Source organism: Agrilus planipennis, unplaced genomic scaffold (assembly GCF_000699045.2).
Source record: "Agrilus planipennis isolate EAB-ADULT unplaced genomic scaffold, Apla_2.0 scaffold30, whole genome shotgun sequence".
Classification (NCBI taxonomy): domain Eukaryota; kingdom Metazoa; phylum Arthropoda; class Insecta; order Coleoptera; family Buprestidae; genus Agrilus; species Agrilus planipennis.
The window spans coordinates 913,827-932,522 of record NW_020438923.1 but is presented as its reverse complement, the minus strand read 5'-3'; the positions used below and the strand labels follow the sequence as shown (position 1 = coordinate 932,522).

Genomic DNA, 18,696 nt, shown 5'->3' with positions numbered 1-18,696 from the left:
AATTATAGTGTATGAAAATCGTCAAAATAATCTAACTTTTTATGGGGGGTGAGACCGCTGCAATTTTTTTATGGAGTTTTATTCAGGTGACCACCCTCTTTCGATCCCCCCTATCCTCATTCGATCCCCCTACTCCCACCCCCATCTAACCCCTATAACTTTTTATGGCCATCATCTAGACTTACCAAATTAATAAATATGACAACTATTTTACGTAAATTTATTCATTTATTAACTAATACATATTTTTATTCAATGCATGTATTAAATTTCATCCAAATTGGTTTTCAAAATCGTCTGATCTATTAGTGACCATCACCACTGGCTATCGGAGAAGATTCTGTTTCATTAGAGTTCAGGGATTCAGACTCGTCCTTACCTGTAAAATGAACCAAATTATTGTCTTTAAAGTTTTATTAGACGAAAATAACAATTAGGCTCGTTATTTATTATTTTTTTTGTTATTATTCGGTACTTACCAGGACAACGCCCATCTTTGACCTTTCTGTAGACTGCAAAAAAATATTGAGGTTTCACTTTAGTGTAGTCATTGCAAAAGAACATTTTTAGGGGATGGTATTTCATTTTTCTGGTTACTTTTCAAGGCACATTCCCTTTCACATATTCATTTTATTATCTTTTTATTTTACAACTCACCGTTTCCAGTCAAACAGTTGTATTTGTACATGTTACAATTATTTGGGAAATCAAGTAGATTGCCGGTTTTGGCATTACGAGCACAAATAGGACGAACAGGAAAACCAGAACAGTCGAAACAATCGGCGGAATTCCCGTACGTCCAGGACAGAGCCATGAAAGCGACTGGAGTAAAATAAAGCAAAATTATTTTAATTAACTATTACGGTTTCGTTAGGTAAAAATAAACGAAAATAAAAAGTAAAGTAACTGCTTTTACCTAAAAGTAACGCTGAAATGGTCTTCATATTACCGGTTGATAAGAAAAGATTTATAACAGCGACGATGGTTTATCAACTTATATATACCAATGTAGGTACTTCAGGCTTTGAAGTGATAATAAATACAATAGCCCCAGACTTAAAAATTAAGTGTTTCTATTTACATTTGGCTAGATAATATCTTAAACATTCCCAAAAAAAAACAAACCGTTTTCAGTTACATAATGAAGGTTAAATTTGAAAAAACTCGGAGGAACGTGTAGCATGTCACGGAAACTTTTTTCCAAACTCTGTTGATGACGCGTTCGTATCTCGTTTGTAGATTGTAGAGGAAGCAGCCTTTCTCTACCATTTAGCAAAAACAGGAATTCCAAACTTCGGCACCAGTTATTTCAGCAGTTTTGTCGTGTAGGAATACGTCATAGGTTAAGGATTTTGTAACGTCAATAATCCTAACTAATATTATAAATGCAAATGTGAAATTGTTGTTTAGTACGATTTCACGCATTAACTACTTAATTATCCATTATTGTCGGGGGTACAGGAAAGACATATTAGGGTACCTTTGATCCAGAAGAACAATACTGTTCCTGAGGGATACGTGGATATCGATGATCTTAGACACGTGCCTACTTAGGGCATAAACGTTAGCGAAGCCGGGGGTAAAAGCTATCATGAAATTTTGTTTCACATCATTAGGGATACAGAAAAAGACGTAGGGTACCTTTTAGTCAAAATTTTCCTACTATGTTCTTTTCATTTTAACTTATTTATCTTCAACACAAGTACATGGAGCTTACAAGCATTATTGTGTCCAACCTCCGACATACGACTTTCAGCATGGGGCTCTAGACCTATTGAAGATTTATCGGAAGTCCATGGGACGAAACGTATTCACCGTAACACCGAAAACTACAGAAAGTGTGTAACTGACGACATCTTTTTTCTTTTTAATATTTAAGATATTATCGATCTAAATTTAAACAAAAACAATTAATTATTAATTTTCCAAACAAACACCTGTTTTATTTATTATCAGTTCAAAGCCTCAAGTACCTAAATTAGTATATATATGCAAGTAAACCTTTGCCATTGTTACAAATCTTTTCTTATCAACAGGAAATATGAAGATCATTTCAACGTTACTTTTAGGTAAGGCAGTTAGTTTACTTTTTATTTTTGTTTCTTGTATCTAACGAAACTGCAACAATAATAATTTTGCTTTATTACTCAAGTTGCTTTTATGGCTATGTCCTGGAGTTACGGGGAAGCCCAGAATTGTAAAAATTGTATGGGGTCTACTGGCAAAGTTATTTGTGGCCTCAACATGGTCACTGGCGAAATGGTGACCTTCCAAAATAAATGTTGGATGGACCGATACACTTGTTTGGTTGGAATGGGTGAGTAGTAAAATAAAAACAAAGTAAAGTCAATATGTGGAAGGTAATGTGCCTTCACAAGTAACCAAAAAAAAGAAATACTATCTCCTAAGAAAGTCTTTTTGCAATGACAATACTAAACTGAAACCTTAATATTTCTTGCAGAGCACAGACACCTCGATGATGGCCTTTGTCCAGGTAAGGCAGAATGAAAATTGTGACTTTTCTAAAAACTGAAACTTGAGCCAAAATGACTGTGATAATTTTGCTTCATTTTACAGTTACTAAGTCTATGAGCTACGGCGAAACAGAAACCTTAGACCAAGCCAAGGCATGTTCGACTTGTTCGCGTAACTTCAAACCTCTTTGTGGTCATGATGAAAAAGGCAACAAAAAAACATTTTCAAGTGCGTGTGCATTGAACCGACACAATTGTTTGACTGGAGACGGTGAGTAGTAAAATAAATACAAAGTAAAGGAAGTGTGTATAGAAAAAGGTAACACTTTTTATTATTTTACAATTGTATTTTTCAAAATATGCAGCGGATTAAGAATGTTTTTGCAATAACTGTACTAAACTGAATTCTCAATATATTTTTAGATTACAAAATCCTCAAGAAAGGCTCTTGTTATTCAGGTGAATCAAACAAAAACCTACTTGTCAAACTGAATTAGAGAACTTCCGAGAACTATTTTAATTATGATTGCAACATACTTGGAACAATATACAGTAAGTAAGATAAATCAAAAGAAGTGATAACATTTGAAATAATTAAATACCATTTCTTATCCTTACAGTGGTAATAGAACAATCAAAACCAAAAAAGGGTGAAATAAATTTTGAGTGGTTTAAACAACGGAATAAATTTGTTTTACAAATTAGTAAAGGCTTTCGCGACCATTTGGTGAACTGGTGTAGTCCTGGTTCGGCTCTAAAGCCGTCGTCGATTGGACTTACTTTCTAGCGTTTCGTTATCCCGACTACGGAATTTCTTAAGAGATCTTTGATGTTAGATGTAGATTGTATTTCACCTTTTCTTGGCTCTGATTAATCTATTATTTTATATAAAACTTTATCTAATACGCTTTCCTTAACTTTCAGACAACAGTTAGTGCAAGAAGTTAAGCAATTTAATTTGCATTTACAAACCTATTTCAATAAAATTATTACCTACAAATGCAATACCAAAAATGTGTCCATACCTGTTTTTCCATTTTTTTTTATAATAATAAAATATTCATGTTTTTCATTGTTTAATTTCTAACACGTTTTCAATGAAAAATCTGGACACCCCTAGTGTTTCCCAGGAATTTAAAATACAAAAGTATTTTAAAATAAAATGATGTCAAATGAATGAGGAGCGTGTTCTACGTGTCACGGTAACTTTTTTCCAAAATCTTTTTAAGCAATTTGACTTTTTATCTCGTCTGTAGAGGCTACACTCTCTATCATCTGGGAAAAACAGTGATTCAAATCTTGCGCAGCAATTATTTCAGCAGTTTGGTCTTGTAGGAGTAGGTTCAAGAACTTTGTGATGATAATTATCCTAACTAAAATCATAAATGTAAATGTGAGATTGTTTGTTTATTACGATTTCGGGCCTGAACTACTTAATCATTCATAATAAGTCTTAAAATGCGTTTCCCTGAATTAAGCCAAAAATTTGCACATATGAATCTGAACTCGTCGAGTCGGAATAGGTTTGAAAATAAACTGTGAATTTTCTTAGTAAGTACCTGATGGTATTTTTGTATGACAGCGAACGCGTTTGTTCAATTATAAGTTCAGACAGAATGTCTATTGTTGTGAGATTTTTTGTTTAATAGTATTTCACGCCTTAACTACTTAATCAATTATCGTTGTTAGGAGTACAGGAATGACAAATTAGGGTACCTTTGATCCAGAAGAACGATACTGTTCCTGAGGAATAGAAAAATTAGTTTTACGTGGACGTTGATGATCTTTGACACATATTTAGGACATCGACGACAACGAAGCCGCAGGTAAAACGTATCATGAAATTTGGTACACACATTGTCAATGGTACGGAAAAAGGCATAAGGTATCTTTTAGTCAGACCAGAATACTCTTCCCGGACCACCTATAGAAAAATTAAAACGAGTGAAATCTAGTCACAAATTATGAGTAGAAACAGAAATACAAAAACCATTGACTGCAAGGTTAGTATACGATTAGAAGATTTTAATTAATTAGTTTCGAATTTATTAATATTACGTTATACAGTGGCTGCATGCTGCTGCAATTCCAAACTTTGGCAGCAGTTATTTCAGCAGTTTTGTCGTGTAGGAGTACGTTATAGCTTCCGTAGTGTCGTTATCAAACTACAGATAATTTTTATAAATGCACGAATGCATGAAATAGCGTTGATATAACGTTATATTGCGTTCATACTTATTTAAAAAATAATTCATAAATATGACAGCTATTTTACGTAAATTTAATAATTTATTAACTAATACATATTTTTATTTATTGCATATGGAACATATGTATTAAGTTTCATCCAAATTTGTTTTCAAAATAATCTGATCCATTCCTGACCATCACCACTGGCGATCAGAGGTGTCTGTTTCATTAGAGCTCGGGTTATCAGAAGGACGACCTGGAAAATGATCCGAAATTATTAGTCATTTTGGCAAATGTTTTAGATTTTAGAAGTCACACAATTTGCATTCTGACTTACGTGGGCAACTGTCATATCTGACGAATCTGTAGTCTGCAAAAAATATTGAGATTTTAATTGAGAATTGTAATTGCAAAAAAACTTTCTTAGGAGATAGTTTTGGTTACTTTTCGATTTTGTTTTTATTTGTTCTTATTTGGTACTCACCGTTTCCAGTCAAACAATTGTATAGTTTCATGTAACACATATTTGTAAAAAGTACTAGAGCGTCGTTTTTCCAATTATTACCACAAACAAATAAGGGTGTATCCGGACATGTACCACAAGAACCATTCTGGGCTTCTCCGCTGCTCCAGGATAGAGCCATGAAAGCGACTTAAGTAAAATAAAGCAAAGTTATTGTCGTTACAGTTTCGTTAGGTACAAGAAACAAAAATAAAAAATAAAGTAACTGCCTTACCGAAAAGTAAAACTGATCTGGTATTCATATTACTGGTTGATAAGAAAATATTTGTAACAATGGCAAAGTTTTACCTGCTTATATATACCAATTTCAGTACTTCAGACTTTGAATTGATAATAAATGCAATATTCACTTATCTAGAAAATTAAAAATTAAGTATGTTTTTTTATTAATTTGGCTCGATAATATCTTAAACACTTCCAAAAAAAAAACAAGATGTTGCCAGTTACATAATGAAGGTTAAATTTGAAAAAACTCGGAGGAGCGTGTACGACATGTCACGCAAACTTTTTTCCAAAATCTTTTGACGACATGATCGGATCTTGTCTGTAGATGATCGAGAATATAACCTTTCTCTACAATTTAGCAAAAACAGGAATTTCAAACTTTGGCACCAGTTATTTCAACCGTTTTGTAGTGTAGGAATAATGCAAATGTGAGATTTTTTGTTTAATAGTATTTCATGCCTTAACTACTTAATCAATTATCGTTGTTAGGGGTACAGGAAAGGCATATTAGGGTACCTTTGATCCAGAAGAACAATACTGTTCCTGAGAGATTGAAAAATTAGTTTTACGTGGACGTCGATGATCTTAAACACGTGACTACTTAGGATATCAACACTACCGAAGCCGGGGGTAAAAGCTATCGTGAAATTTTGTACACACGTTGTCACGGATACAGAAAAAGACGTAGGATACCCAGTAGTCAGAAAACAATACTGTTCCCGAGGTACCTATAGAAAACCTAGAACGAGCGATGCCGAAAGTAAAATTATAAATTTACAAATAAAAAGTAGAAGCAAAAAAACAAAAGCTGTTCACTGATTTTTTATTAAACACGTATTCAAAAATAGACAACGAATAACATTAATATTTTATTATCATCAAGAAAATTGAAAAAACATGTAGGCACAATTTTTTACTATTACATACATATGTAGGTAATAATTTTATCATGAAAGGTTTGTAAATCCAAGTTAAACCGGTTAACCTCTGCCTGAAATTAGAGAAAAGCCCATTAGATTAAGCTTTATTTAAAATAAGGGAATAATCAGAGCCATAAAAAGGTGAAATATAATCTTCGTCTAATATCAAAGATAGAATGATCTCTGAATAAGCTCGCCGCTCGGATTAACGAAACGTTATCCAGGACAACACCAGTTTACCTAGTGGTCGCGACAGCTTTTACTAATTCGTGAATTAAGTTTATTCGGTTGTATAAAGTCACTCAAAATTTATTTCTCCCTTTTTTGGTATTTGTTTAAATTGAGTCGGTTACATTAATACAATATTATATTGTCATTTTTTATCGTTTTTAGAGGTGTCAGAGAATTTGCATTCCGACTTACCTGGACAAAAGCCATTTGCGATTATTCTGTAGTCTGCAAAAAATATTGAGGTGTCACTTTAGTATTGTCATTCTTAAGAGATACTATTTAATTTTTCGTTTTTTTTATCCATATATTCCCTTTACTTTTATTTTACTACTTACCGCTTCCAGTCAAACAATTGTATCGGTTCATAGCACAAACATTTTCGAATTCAGATTGATCGCCGTTTCTCGCGCTAGAGCCACACACAATTCGGCCGCCACTCGGACAAGTACGACAAACCTGGGCTTCCCCGCAGCTCCAGGATAGAGCCACGAAAGCGATTTGAGTAAAATAAAACAAAATTATTGTCGTTGCAGTTCCGTTAGGTACAAGAAACAAAATTAAAAAATAATGTAAATGTCTTACCTAAAAGTAACGTTGAAATACGAGTAGTCTTCGTATTTCTTGTTGATACGAAAAGATTTGTAATAGTGGCAAAGGTTTACCTGCTTATATATGCCAAATTTAGGTACTTCAGGCTTTGAACTGATAATAAATATGTCTGTTGTCTATAGAATTAAAAATTAAGTGTTTCTGTTTAAATTTGGCTTGATATTATCTTAAATTCTTCCAAGAACAAGACGTTGTCAATGTTTAAATTTGGCTTGATATTATCTTAAATTCTTCCAAGAACAAGACGTTGTCAATGTTTAAATTTGGCTCGATAATATCTTCAAGACTCCCAAAAAAAAAGACGTTATCAGTTACATAATGAAGGTTAAATTTGAAAAAACTCGGACGACCGTGTGCGACATGTCGTGGTGACTTTTTCGAAAATCTTTTCACGCAAAGGAACTTGTTTCTCCTCTATCGTCTAGCGCAAACAGGAGTTCAAAACTTTAACAGCTAAATATTATAAACGCAAATGTGAGAATGTATGTTTATAACGATTCCACTCAACCAATCATCATTGTCGGGGGTACAGGAAAGAAATATTGGGGTACCTTTTTTCCGGAAGAACAATACAGTTCCTGAGGGATAGAAAAATTAGTTTTACGTGAACGTTGATGGTCTTAGACATGTACCTACTTAGGACTTCAACGCTAGCAAAGCCGGGGGTAAAAGCTATCACGAAATTTTGCACACAAATTGTCAGGGATACACAATACGACGTAGGGTACACTGGGTCTATCGAAATAACAATTTTAAAAGTCTTACAATTAAATAACTATAAGTGATTCATTTGTGCTAACTTAGTAAAATCGCGAGACAGTGCGACCAACTGGGTCAAAGGCATTTACATACACAAATGTAATTTGCTGAACCACCTATTACCATAAGAACCATTAACACTGATTCTTATTATTTATTTTTCAAGGAACTAAACATCGAAAACAACTAGAGAAACTGTGTAAGAAACGTAATATATTTCTCTAGAATAATGACACCGGTATGAATCGAGACATCTAAAGATTTGTTCTCAAGCATCAAAAGCGTTAATTAAAAATGCACTTGTACCTATTTTAATTTCTACTTTTATATAACCGTAAAACAAAACAACCGTTTTCTTTTTCTTTTCTTGTTCATATTCACTTGACATTATTGTTTTTATTTTACTGCCCATGCACCCTGTCCTTCCTCGCAATTCATTTCGTCTAATTCATAAGCAATTCCGAAAGTTAGTCTGTTACGCTTTCCGTTAACGCCACACACAGGTTCGTATTCGTCCGTACAACCCGAACATTCCTGGGCTTTCCCACAGAATCCTGTTTCACTGTAGTTCCAGAATACAGGCAAGAATTACCTTAATCAAATGTAACGCTGAAATCGTCTTTATATCATTTGTTCATAAGGGGATTTACACTTCATTTACCCCAATTAATCTACTTAAGGTTTGTTAAACTGGTAATAAAACAATAACATGATTTCTCTTAAATAGATTTCGATTAATAATATCTTACTTCTAATAACATACTCAAAAAAAGAACTTCGCTAGTTACAAAACGAAGGTTGTGTTTGAAAGTGCGCAATTGTTATATGTAACGTTTTGCCATTTCTATCTACATGGACAAACAGGGCGAACGAATTTATAGAGAAGAGAGTTTAGACGTTTCTGATAAAAGTTTTTGCTTATTAGACCGTTATTGACGGTATTTTTCAGGAAACATTGTTAGACATTTAATTCAAGTATTTTTAAAACATATTCGGTCATCTGTCATCATTTTATTTTAAAATACTATTGATTTTGAGAACACCAAGGGTATGCAGAACTTTCATTAAACACGTATTAAAAAGTAAACAATGAATAACATGAATATTTTATTATTATGAAGAAAATTGAAGAAACAACTAGGTACACATTTTTAGCATATTATATATGTAGGTAATAATTTTATTGTAAAAGGTTTGTAAATCCAAATTAAACTGGTTAACTTCTTGCACTAATTGTTGCTGTCTGAAAGTTAAGAAAAGCGTATTAGATTAAGTTTTAATTGAAATAATAGATTAATCAGAGCCAAAAAAAGGTGAAATACAATCTACATCTAACATCAGAGTTAGAATGATCTCTGAAGAAATTCGCCAGTTGGGATAACGAAACGTTACGAAGTAACTCCAATCGACAACGGCCTTTAGAGCCGAACCAGGACAACACCAGTTCACCAAGTGGTCGCGAAAGCTTTTACTAATTTTCGAAACAAATTTATTCGGTTGTATGAAACCACTCAAAATTTATTTCACCCTCTTTCTGGTTTTGATTGTTCTATTATCAGTGTAAGGGGAAGATATGATATTTGATTATTTCAAATGTTATCACTTCTTTTGATTTATCTTACTTACTGTATATTGTTCCAAGTATGTTGCAATCATAATTAAAATAGTTCTTCGGATTTCCCTAATTCATTTCGGCAAGTAGGTGTTTGTCTAATTCTGTTGGCAGAAAGGTATTTTTTAAGTTTTCTACTTTTAGCTGGGGTTATGTTACAGTTTTTATCGTTTTTAGAAAAGTCACAATTTATTTTCGTCCTTACCTGAATAACAGGAGCCTTTCTTGAGGATTTTGTAATCTAAAAAGATATTGAGATTTTAGTTTAGTACAGTTATTGCAAAAACATTCTTAATCCACAGCATATTTTGAAAAATACAATTGTAAAATAATCCAAGTGCTTCCTTTTTCTATACACATCCCCTTTACTTTAATTTTATCTTACTACTCACCGTCTCCAGTCAAACAATTGTGTCGGTTCAATGCACACGCACTTAAAAATGTTCTTCTATTGCCTTTTTCATCATGACCACAAAGAGGTTTGAAGTTACGCGAACAAGTCGAACATGCCTTGACTTGGTCTAAGGATTCTGTTTCGCCATGGCTCATGGATTTAGTACCTGTAAAATGAATAATGAATGTTATTGTTCCAACTGTCAACTTTTAGCTGGGGTAATGTTACAGTTTTTATCATTTTTAGAAAAGGCACACAATTTGTTTTCCGACTTACCTAGACAACGGCCATATCCGGCGAATTTGTAGTCTGCAAAAAATATTGAGGTTTTACTTTAGTATAGTCATTGCAAAAAAACTTTCTTAGGAGATGGTATTTCATTTTACTTTGTTTATATTTTACTACTCACCGTCTCCAGTCAGACAATTGTGTCGTTTCAATGCACACGCATTTGAAAATGTTCTACTATTGCCTGTCTCATCATGACCACAAAGAAGTTTGAATTTGCCCGAACAAGTGGCACATTCGTTGGCTTGTTTTAAAGGTGCTGTTTCGTTAGAGTTGTCCGGTATTTCAGAACCGTCAGAAGCTGTAAAATGAAGCCAAAATATTTTAATTACAGTTGTATTAAACACAAATAACAATTAGTCTCGTTATTGTGCCATTTTTAATGCATTTTATTACTACAAATAAACACAAAGAGAAGCTATCAATGTAACTCAGTTATGAATTTGTGAAGCAACACTACGTGGAAACTGTTATCAATTACAATGTAAAATAATTTTATGGGGTCCTGAAGGGTTAATTTTGCTAATAGTTTTTAAAAAACTAACACAATTTTGTACTCCCACTTACCTAGACAACGACCAAATCTGACGAATGTGTAGTCTGCAAAAAATATTGAGATTTTACTTTAGTATAGTCATTGCAAAAAAACTTTCTTAGAAAATTGTATTTCATTTTTCTGGTTACCTTTCAAAGCCCATTACCTTCCACATATTCCCTCTACTTTCTTTTTATTTTACTACTCACTTGTTCCTATTAAACAGTTGTATTGGTTCATATAACAAAGATTTCTGAATTGTCTTTGAGTGCCTCTTGACGACTCACGGGCACAAACAGGTATGAACTGGTTCGAACAATTAAAACAATTCGGATTCTGGGCTTCCCCGCAGCTCCAGGATAGAGCCACGAAAGCGACTTAAATAAAATAAAGCGAAATTATTGTCGTTGCAGTTTCGTTAGGAGCAAGAAACAAAAATAAAAAATAAAGTAAGTGCCTTACCGAAAAGTATAACTGAACTCGTATTCATGTCACCTGTTGATAGGGAAAGATGTATGATATAACAATGTGGCAAAGGTTTACCTGCTTATATATACGAATTCAGGTACTTCAGGAGTAATACGTATTTCGTGTATTTAAAAAAACCCTCATTAAATGTGTTAAATTTACACACTTTCGGCGTACTGATAATTAACACGTTTTAAAGGTGTCTACGCGATTTTACACGCCAAATGCGTGATAAAATCACACACGTGCGTTTGCACTGATTTGAACTGATAATAAATACAATAGCCCCTTCTCTGGAGAATTAAAAATTAAGTGTTTCTGTTTAAATTTCGCTCGATAATATCTTCAAGACTCCCAAAAAAAAGACGTTGTCAATTACATAATGAAGGTTAAATTTGAAAAAACTTGGAGGACCGTGTTCGAAATGTCTCGGAAACTTTTTCCAATATCTTTTGACGCAATTGGATTTTTTTACCTCGTCTGTAGAGGCTACATTCTGTATTCAAAACTTTAGCAGCAGTTATTTCAGCAGTTTTGTCGTGCAGGAGCAGGTTATAGCTCATGAATTTTGTGACGTCAATAATCCTGTTTGTTCAGGCGTTATTGACAGGGGTACAGGAATGATACGTTGGGGTACCTCTTATTCAAAAAAAACAATATAGTTCCCAAGGGATATTATTATTATAATTATTATTGATGACTGTGAGACAGGGTGCAAAAATGCTCAGGGACACCGAGTCGTCAGACCATTGTATCCCCATTTGTGGGTGTAGCACCTAAGCTCGCTGTACCCAGTAAACAATCCTAGGATAAGACGCGCCTTGTTCTTCTTCATGTTCCTTAGCTCCATGTTCCAGCTGTTTATGTACTTCCCGAGCAGCTCCTTGGACCATCTGTGTCCCAGAGTTGCTGCCCAGGTGTCCCATTTTTGCTTTCCCATGATTCTACTAATAGCGTTGTTTCCTTCTTGGTACGGTATTCCTACCTCCCCGTCCGGTTGTTCTTTCATATCTGCTCCCTGCTTTGCAAGATTGTCAGCTTTTTCGTTACCCTTGTACCCCGAGTGACCAGGTATCCAGGTAATTCATTTAAGGTATCTTTCATCTTTTGAACCAGCTTACAGGTTGTTACTGGCTTTTCCAGTGCCATTATAGAGGCTAGAACTAGGGATAGAAAAAAAAAAATAGTTTTACGTGATCGTCAATGATCTTAGACCCGTACCCACCTAGGACATCAACGCTAGCGAAGCCATGGCTTAAAACTATCACGAAATTTTGTACTCACAAGTCCTAGTAGCTACCAAATAATATGTTTGTTTGACAGCAAACGCGTTTGTTCAATTGCAAGTTCAGACAGAATGTCTTTTGTCATTCGTGCGCGACAAAACATCAAAGTTCGAACGAAATTTCTCAGTTGCTATTGTTATATATTAAACATCGAAAGCCTAGTATAAATACGTTATTGTTCCATTTCAAAATTTCGTTTAATTGAAAACTAGTACACATCACTTCATATACATGAAATGGAACAAATTCGTGCATGTAACATTCTAGCTGATGCATGAGTTGTTAACATTAGAAAATGTTCTAATTGGAAGTGGGAACTTTTATTTTCAATTTACACCACAAAAAATACATTTATTTTTTTAGTCGTTTTTGTCGTAGACTGGTCCGGTGCTTTGAAGGTAGGCCAACCACAAGGTGGTTATTATTTCGAAATCTGACCTCAACTCGTCAAAAAACTCTTCAATCTGTTCCCTTTTCATTTCCTCTTCCGTTTCGTTTAAATCCGATTTTTCCAGGTTTTCTATTGCAAAATCCATCCACATGTCGGATATCTCACGGACAGCGGGTTCTATGTACTCTTCCATATTATCCTCAACAAATGTCTGTAATGTTTCCGATATTGTGTAAGGTGCGTTTAATAGAGAATCCAGATAATACTTGAGGACCACTACCGTAATAGAGTTGACCTTGTTCTTTGCTACAGTATCCAGAGCATGAAACTGCTTATAATATTCCGTCGAAATTGATGCAGGTGGGACAGACTCTAATAAACAATAGTAGAGAATAATAAACAAACCCTGATGGATCACTAAAGAATAATACGTGTAGGTATTGCAGGGTTCAAATTAATCGAGAATTTTATTTTAACATCTTTACCTGCACACACAAATACGAAAGCCACAACGAAAGTCCCTGAAATCTTCATTCTTGTTGTTTGGCGAGATACTAAAAACTTTTCCTATTTTCAAGTTTATAATATTGCCGCACGGACACGTAGCTAATGATATCGTAAAATGAACGTGACCGCTGCGATATTTCAATACCTGGTAATTTACGATTACCTTGGTTCTTACGTGCCACTTTTCGGGAAAGTACAGACGTATTAACCCTTCACTGACTTAATCAGTATTTTTGATTCACTAGTTAGCCTAGTAAATAAATATCCAAAAATTGCTAGTGATTTAATTATTTCTGATATTCACTGAAAGTAACATCTGAATACCTGGTTCATATTGATCATATTTACATGCATTTAACGTCTGCAGTAGGTAAAGGCCACTGACCGAAATTAATGGAATCTGGGATTAAGGTTGGTGAATGGAAGTCGTTTAATACAGTTTACAGGGTGTTTGCGAGTCAATCACATTGACTAAATCGAGTCTGTTCAATTAACTGGAAACCGGGTACCTCATCCGCTACAATCGTGCCAATATATTGTCCCAAAAGTGTGCGCCAAACAATTAATTAGAGGCGACTGCAGTTTGAAATAGATAAGCCGAAACGTCTGTACGGACTCCCTTCGTAATAATCAACGACAACGGGACCAACGATTGTATAGGCAAGGACGACTTTGACACAGCAACACGGAGCAAACATGCATTATTGTGACCAACCTGTGACACACGATTTTCAGCATGGGTGTCGCAATGATGGTAAACCATCCATCTCAAGATCTATTATTTTGTACTCTTGCAGAAGACAATTACTGCGTGCTTTAAAACTGACTCTAATTATTTATTTTGCAAGGAAGGAAGGAAGCAGCGAAAACAACTACAGAAACTGTGTAAGAAACGTAATATATTTCTTCAGAACAATGACACCGGTATGAATCGAGGCATCTACAGATTTGTTCTCAAACATCATCAAAAGCGTTAATTAAAAATGCACTCCCATCTCAAGTAGCAAAACAAGATAGAAAAAAACAGATAACTATTAAATTATTGTTCGAACTTCATGTTTCTGATCACTTTTTGAAGTAATTATTTCTATTGGAAATACAAAGTTCGCAATTGTTATATATAACGTTTTGTAATTTGTATCTACATGTACAAACAGGGCGAAAAAATTGGTAAAGTTGTTCTTCATTAGACTGTTATTGACCATATTTATCAGCAAACAGTTTTGGACACTTTACCTAAGTTTTATTAAAACATAATCATTCATTTGACATCATTTTATTTTAAATTGCAGAGAAACACTAAGGGTATCCAGATTTTTCATTAAACACATGTTGAAAAGAAAACAATGTAAAACATGAACATTTTATTATTATAAAGAAAATTGAATAAACAAGTAGGTATTTTTAGTATTACATGTGTAGGCAATAAATTTATTGTGCCTTGGTTTGGTCTAAGGATTCTGTTTCGCCATTACCCAAAAAAAAAAGACGTAACATAATGAAGGTTAAATTTGAAAAAACTCGGAGGAGTGTGTACGACATGACGCGGTAAGTTTGTTTTAAAATCTTTTAACGTAATTGGACTTTTTTACCTCGTCTATAGAGGTTACACTCTCTATCATATATAGCAAAAACAAGAATTCTAAACTTTAGCAGCAGTTATTTCAGTAATTTTGTCGTGTAGGAATAGGTTATAGCTTATGCATATTGTGGCGTCAATAATCCTCACTAATATTATGCAAATGTTAGACTGTTTGGTTATTACGACTTCACGCCTTAACAACTCAATCAATCATCACTGTCAGGAGTACAGGATAGACATTTTAGGGTATATTTGATCCAGAAGAGCAATACTGTTCCTGAGGGGTGGAAAAATTAGTTTTACGTGGACGTTGATGATCTTTGACACATATTTAGGACATCGACGACAACGAAGCCGCAGGTAAAACGTATCATGAAATTTGGTACACACATTGTCAATGGTACGGAAAAAGGCATAAGGTATCTTTTAGTCAGACCAAAATACTCTTCCCGGACCACCTATAGAAAAATTAAAACGAGTGAAATCTAGTCACAAATTATGAGTAGAAACAGAAATACAAAAACCATTGACTGCAAGGTTAGTATACGATTAGAAGATTTTAGGTTTCTATTGCAAAATCCATCCACATGTCGCATATCTCACGGACAGCGGGTTCTATGTACTCTTCCATATTATCCTTAGTACAGTTATTGCAAAAACATTCTTAATCCACAGCATATTTTGAAAAATACAATTGTAAAATAATCCAAGTGCTTCCTTTTTCTATACACATCCCCTTTACTTTAATTTTATCTTACTACTCACCGTCTCCAGTCAAACAATTGTGTCGGTTCAATGCACACGCACTTAAAAATGTTCTTCTATTGCCTTTTTCATCATGACCACAAAGAGGTTTGAAGTTACGCGAACAAGTCGAACATGCCTTGACTTGGTCTAAGGATTCTGTTTCGCCATGGCTCATGGATTTAGTACCTGTAAAATGAATAATGAATGTTATTGTTCCAACTGTCAACTTTTAGCTGGGGTAATGTTACAGTTTTTATCATTTTTAGAAAAGGCACACAATTTGTTTTCCGACTTACCTAGACAACGGCCATATCCGGCGAATTTGTAGTCTGCAAAAAATATTGAGGTTTTACTTTAGTATAGTCATTGCAAAAAAACTTTCTTAGGAGATGGTATTTCATTTTACTTTGTTTATATTTTACTACTCACCGTCTCCAGTCAGACAATTGTGTCGTTTCAATGCACACGCATTTGAAAATGTTCTACTATTGCCTGTCTCATCATGACCACAAAGAAGTTTGAAGTTGCCCGAACAAGTGGCACATTCGTTGGCTTGTTTTAAAGGTGCTGTTTCGTTAGAGTTGTCCGGTATTTCAGAACCGTCAGAAGCTGTAAAATGAAGCCAAAATATTTTAATTACAGTTGTATTAAACACAAATAACAATTAGTCTCGTTATTGTGCCATTTTTAATGCATTTTATTACTACAAATAAACACAAAGAGAAGCTATCAATGTAACTCAGTTATGAATTTGTGAAGCAACACTACGTGGAAACTGTTATCAATTACAATGTAAAATAATTTTATGGGGTCCTGAAGGGTTAATTTTGCTAATAGTTTTTAAAAAACTAACACAATTTTGTACTCCCACTTACCTAGACAACGACCAAATCTGACGAATGTGTAGTCTGCAAAAAATATTGAGATTTTACTTTAGTATAGTCATTGCAAAAAAACTTTCTTAGAAAATTGTATTTCATTTTTCTGGTTACCTTTCAAAGCCCATTACCTTCCACATATTCCCTCTACTTTCTTTTTATTTTACTACTCACTTGTTCCTATTAAACAGTTGTATTGGTTCATATAACAAAGATTTCTGAATTGTCTTTGAGTGCCTCTTGACGACTCACGGGCACAAACAGGTATGAACTGGTTCGAACAATTAAAACAATTCGGATTCTGGGCTTCCCCGCAGCTCCAGGATAGAGCCACGAAAGCGACTTAAATAAAATAAAGCGAAATTATTGTCGTTGCAGTTTCGTTAGGAGCAAGAAACAAAAATAAAAAATAAAGTAAGTGCCTTACCGAAAAGTATAACTGAACTCGTATTCATGTCACCTGTTGATAGGGAAAGATGTATGATATAACAATGTGGCAAAGGTTTACCTGCTTATATATACGAATTCAGGTACTTCAGGAGTAATACGTATTTCGTGTATTTAAAAAAACCCTCATTAAATGTGTTAAATTTACACACTTTCGGCGTACTGATAATTAACACGTTTTAAAGGTGTCTACGCGATTTTACACGCCAAATGCGTGATAAAATCACACACGTGCGTTTGCACTGATTTGAACTGATAATAAATACAATAGCCCCTTCTCTGGAGAATTAAAAATTAAGTGTTTCTGTTTAAATTTCGCTCGATAATATCTTCAAGACTCCCAAAAAAAAGACGTTGTCAATTACATAATGAAGGTTAAATTTGAAAAAACTTGGAGGACCGTGTTCGAAATGTCTCGGAAACTTTTTCCAATATCTTTTGACGCAATTGGATTTTTTTACCTCGTCTGTAGAGGCTACATTCTGTATTCAAAACTTTAGCAGCAGTTATTTCAGCAGTTTTGTCGTGCAGGAGCAGGTTATAGCTCATGAATTTTGTGACGTCAATAATCCTGTTTGTTCAGGCGTTATTGACAGGGGTACAGGAATGATACGTTGGGGTACCTCTTATTCAAAAAAAACAATATAGTTCCCAAGGGNTAATTTTAACATCTTTACCTGCACACACAAATACGAAAGCCACGACGAAAGTCCCTGAAATCTTATCTTGGTGCCAATTTTCGGGAAAGTACAAACGTGTTAACCCTTCACTGACTTAATAAGTATTTTTAATTCACTAGTTAGCCACGTATGTAAATATCCACCAATTGCCAGTGGTTTAATTATTTCTGATATTCACTGAAAGTAACATCTGAATACCTGGTTCATATTCATCATATTTACATGCATTTAACGTCTGCAGTAGGTAAAGGCCACTGGCCGAAATTAATGGAATATGGGATTAAGGTTGGTGAATGGAAGCGGCTCCGATTGAGCGACTGACATCTAATAACACAGTATACAGGGTGTTTGCGAGTCAATCACGTTGACCAAATCGAGTCTGTTCAATTAACTGGAAACCGGGTACCTCATCCGCTACAATCGTGCCAATATATTGTCCCAAAAGTGTGCGCCAAACAATTAATTAGAGGCGACTGCAGTTTGAAATAGATAAGCCGAAACGTCTGTACGGACTCCCTTCGTAATAATCAACGACAACGGGACCAACGATTGTATAGGCAAGGACGACTTTGACACAGCAACATGGAGCAAACAAACACTATTGTAGCCAACCTCTGACATATGACTTTCAGCATATGGGTGTACCAATGATGGTAAACCATTCATCTCACGATCTATTGAAGATTTACCAAAAGCCCATAGGACAAAAAGTATTCTTAGGATTTTCAGAGTATTTGTACTCTTGTGTGCTTTAAAACTGACTCTAATTATATATTTTGCAAGGAACTAAACAGCGAAAACAACTATAGAAGCTGTGTAAGAAACGTAATATATTTCTCTAGAACAATGACATCCGTATGAATCGAGACATCTACAGATTTGTTCTCAGGCATCGTCAAAAGCGTTAATTAAAAATGCACTCCCATCTCAAGTAGCAAAACAAGATAGTA

General features: G+C 34.4%; 4 protein-coding genes and 1 long non-coding RNA gene across 6 annotated transcripts; 1 reads left to right on the top strand and 4 right to left on the bottom strand.

Annotated features, from left to right (window-relative positions):
• The first annotated feature begins 2,026 nt into the window (after positions 1-2,026).
• On the top strand, positions 2,027-3,482 carry LOC108732259. The gene is made up of 6 exons (XM_018462951.1): positions 2,027-2,069; positions 2,153-2,317; positions 2,462-2,494; positions 2,578-2,745; positions 2,898-3,026; positions 3,399-3,482. The coding sequence occupies exons 1-5, from the start codon at positions 2,042-2,044 to the stop codon at positions 2,969-2,971; spliced, it is 468 nt and encodes a 155-aa protein (XP_018318453.1). The 5' UTR covers positions 2,027-2,041; the 3' UTR covers positions 2,972-3,026; positions 3,399-3,482.
• A 2,786-nt stretch (positions 3,483-6,268) lies between these two features.
• Positions 6,269-7,205, bottom strand: LOC108732262. 2 transcript variants are annotated; one of them, XR_001937062.2, is made up of 4 exons: positions 7,146-7,188; positions 6,899-7,035; positions 6,756-6,788; positions 6,269-6,403 (listed from the first exon to the last, which is right to left on the bottom strand). It is a non-coding gene; the product is annotated as an uncharacterized LOC108732262 (long non-coding RNA). The 2 variants fall into 2 exon arrangements; XR_001937061.2 differs by having other exon boundaries at positions 6,899-7,205.
• Positions 7,206-9,556: 2,351 nt separating this feature from the next.
• On the bottom strand, positions 9,557-11,323 carry LOC108732261 (ovomucoid-like). The gene is made up of 8 exons (XM_018462952.1): positions 11,223-11,323; positions 10,970-11,137; positions 10,793-10,825; positions 10,347-10,526; positions 10,214-10,246; positions 9,936-10,103; positions 9,749-9,784; positions 9,557-9,647 (listed from the first exon to the last, which is right to left on the bottom strand). Exons 1-8 carry the CDS (start codon positions 11,248-11,250, stop codon positions 9,613-9,615), a joined length of 681 nt encoding a protein of 226 aa, XP_018318454.1. The 5' UTR covers positions 11,251-11,323; the 3' UTR covers positions 9,557-9,612.
• Positions 11,324-12,818: 1,495 nt separating this feature from the next.
• LOC108732257 lies at positions 12,819-13,471 on the bottom strand. The gene is made up of 2 exons (XM_018462949.1): positions 13,391-13,471; positions 12,819-13,277 (listed from the first exon to the last, which is right to left on the bottom strand). Exons 1-2 carry the CDS (start codon positions 13,437-13,439, stop codon positions 12,874-12,876), a joined length of 453 nt encoding a protein of 150 aa, XP_018318451.1. The 5' UTR covers positions 13,440-13,471; the 3' UTR covers positions 12,819-12,873.
• Positions 13,472-15,736: 2,265 nt separating this feature from the next.
• LOC112904280 (ovomucoid-like) lies at positions 15,737-17,147 on the bottom strand. Its single transcript, XM_025973923.1, has 6 exons — positions 17,047-17,147; positions 16,794-16,961; positions 16,617-16,649; positions 16,171-16,350; positions 16,038-16,070; positions 15,737-15,927 (listed from the first exon to the last, which is right to left on the bottom strand). The coding sequence occupies exons 1-6, from the start codon at positions 17,072-17,074 to the stop codon at positions 15,752-15,754; spliced, it is 618 nt and encodes a 205-aa protein (XP_025829708.1). The 5' UTR covers positions 17,075-17,147; the 3' UTR covers positions 15,737-15,751.
• Between the last annotated feature and the right edge of the window lie 1,549 nt (positions 17,148-18,696).

Excerpts from the sequence above, each read along its gene's own strand:
- LOC108732261 (XM_018462952.1), bottom strand. The coding sequence starts at position 11,250 with ATGAATACGAGTTCAGTTATACTTTTCG. Across the intron at positions 11,138-11,222 it reads GAGTTCAGTTATACTTTTCG|TCGCTTTCGTGGCTCTATCC; the intron begins GTAAGGCACTTA and ends ATTTTATTTAAG. Across the intron at positions 10,826-10,969 it reads CAACTGTTTAATAGGAACAA|ACTACACATTCGTCAGATTT; the intron begins GTGAGTAGTAAA and ends TATTTTTTGCAG.
- LOC108732259 (XM_018462951.1), top strand. The coding sequence starts at position 2,042 with ATGAAGATCATTTCAACGTTACTTTTAG. Across the intron at positions 2,070-2,152 it reads CATTTCAACGTTACTTTTAG|TTGCTTTTATGGCTATGTCC; the intron begins GTAAGGCAGTTA and ends TTATTACTCAAG. Across the intron at positions 2,318-2,461 it reads CACTTGTTTGGTTGGAATGG|AGCACAGACACCTCGATGAT; the intron begins GTGAGTAGTAAA and ends TATTTCTTGCAG.
- LOC112904280 (XM_025973923.1), bottom strand. The coding sequence starts at position 17,074 with ATGAATACGAGTTCAGTTATACTTTTCG. Across the intron at positions 16,071-16,170 it reads CAATTGTCTGACTGGAGACG|ACTACAAATTCGCCGGATAT; the intron begins GTGAGTAGTAAA and ends TATTTTTTGCAG. Across the intron at positions 15,928-16,037 it reads CGGATATGGCCGTTGTCTAG|GTACTAAATCCATGAGCCAT; the intron begins GTAAGTCGGAAA and ends TTCATTTTACAG.
- LOC108732257 (XM_018462949.1), bottom strand. The coding sequence starts at position 13,439 with ATGAAGATTTCAGGGACTTTCGTTGTGGCTTTCGTATTTGTGTGTGCA. Across the intron at positions 13,278-13,390 it reads TTTCGTATTTGTGTGTGCAG|AGTCTGTCCCACCTGCATCA; the intron begins GTAAAGATGTTA and ends ATTGTTTATTAG.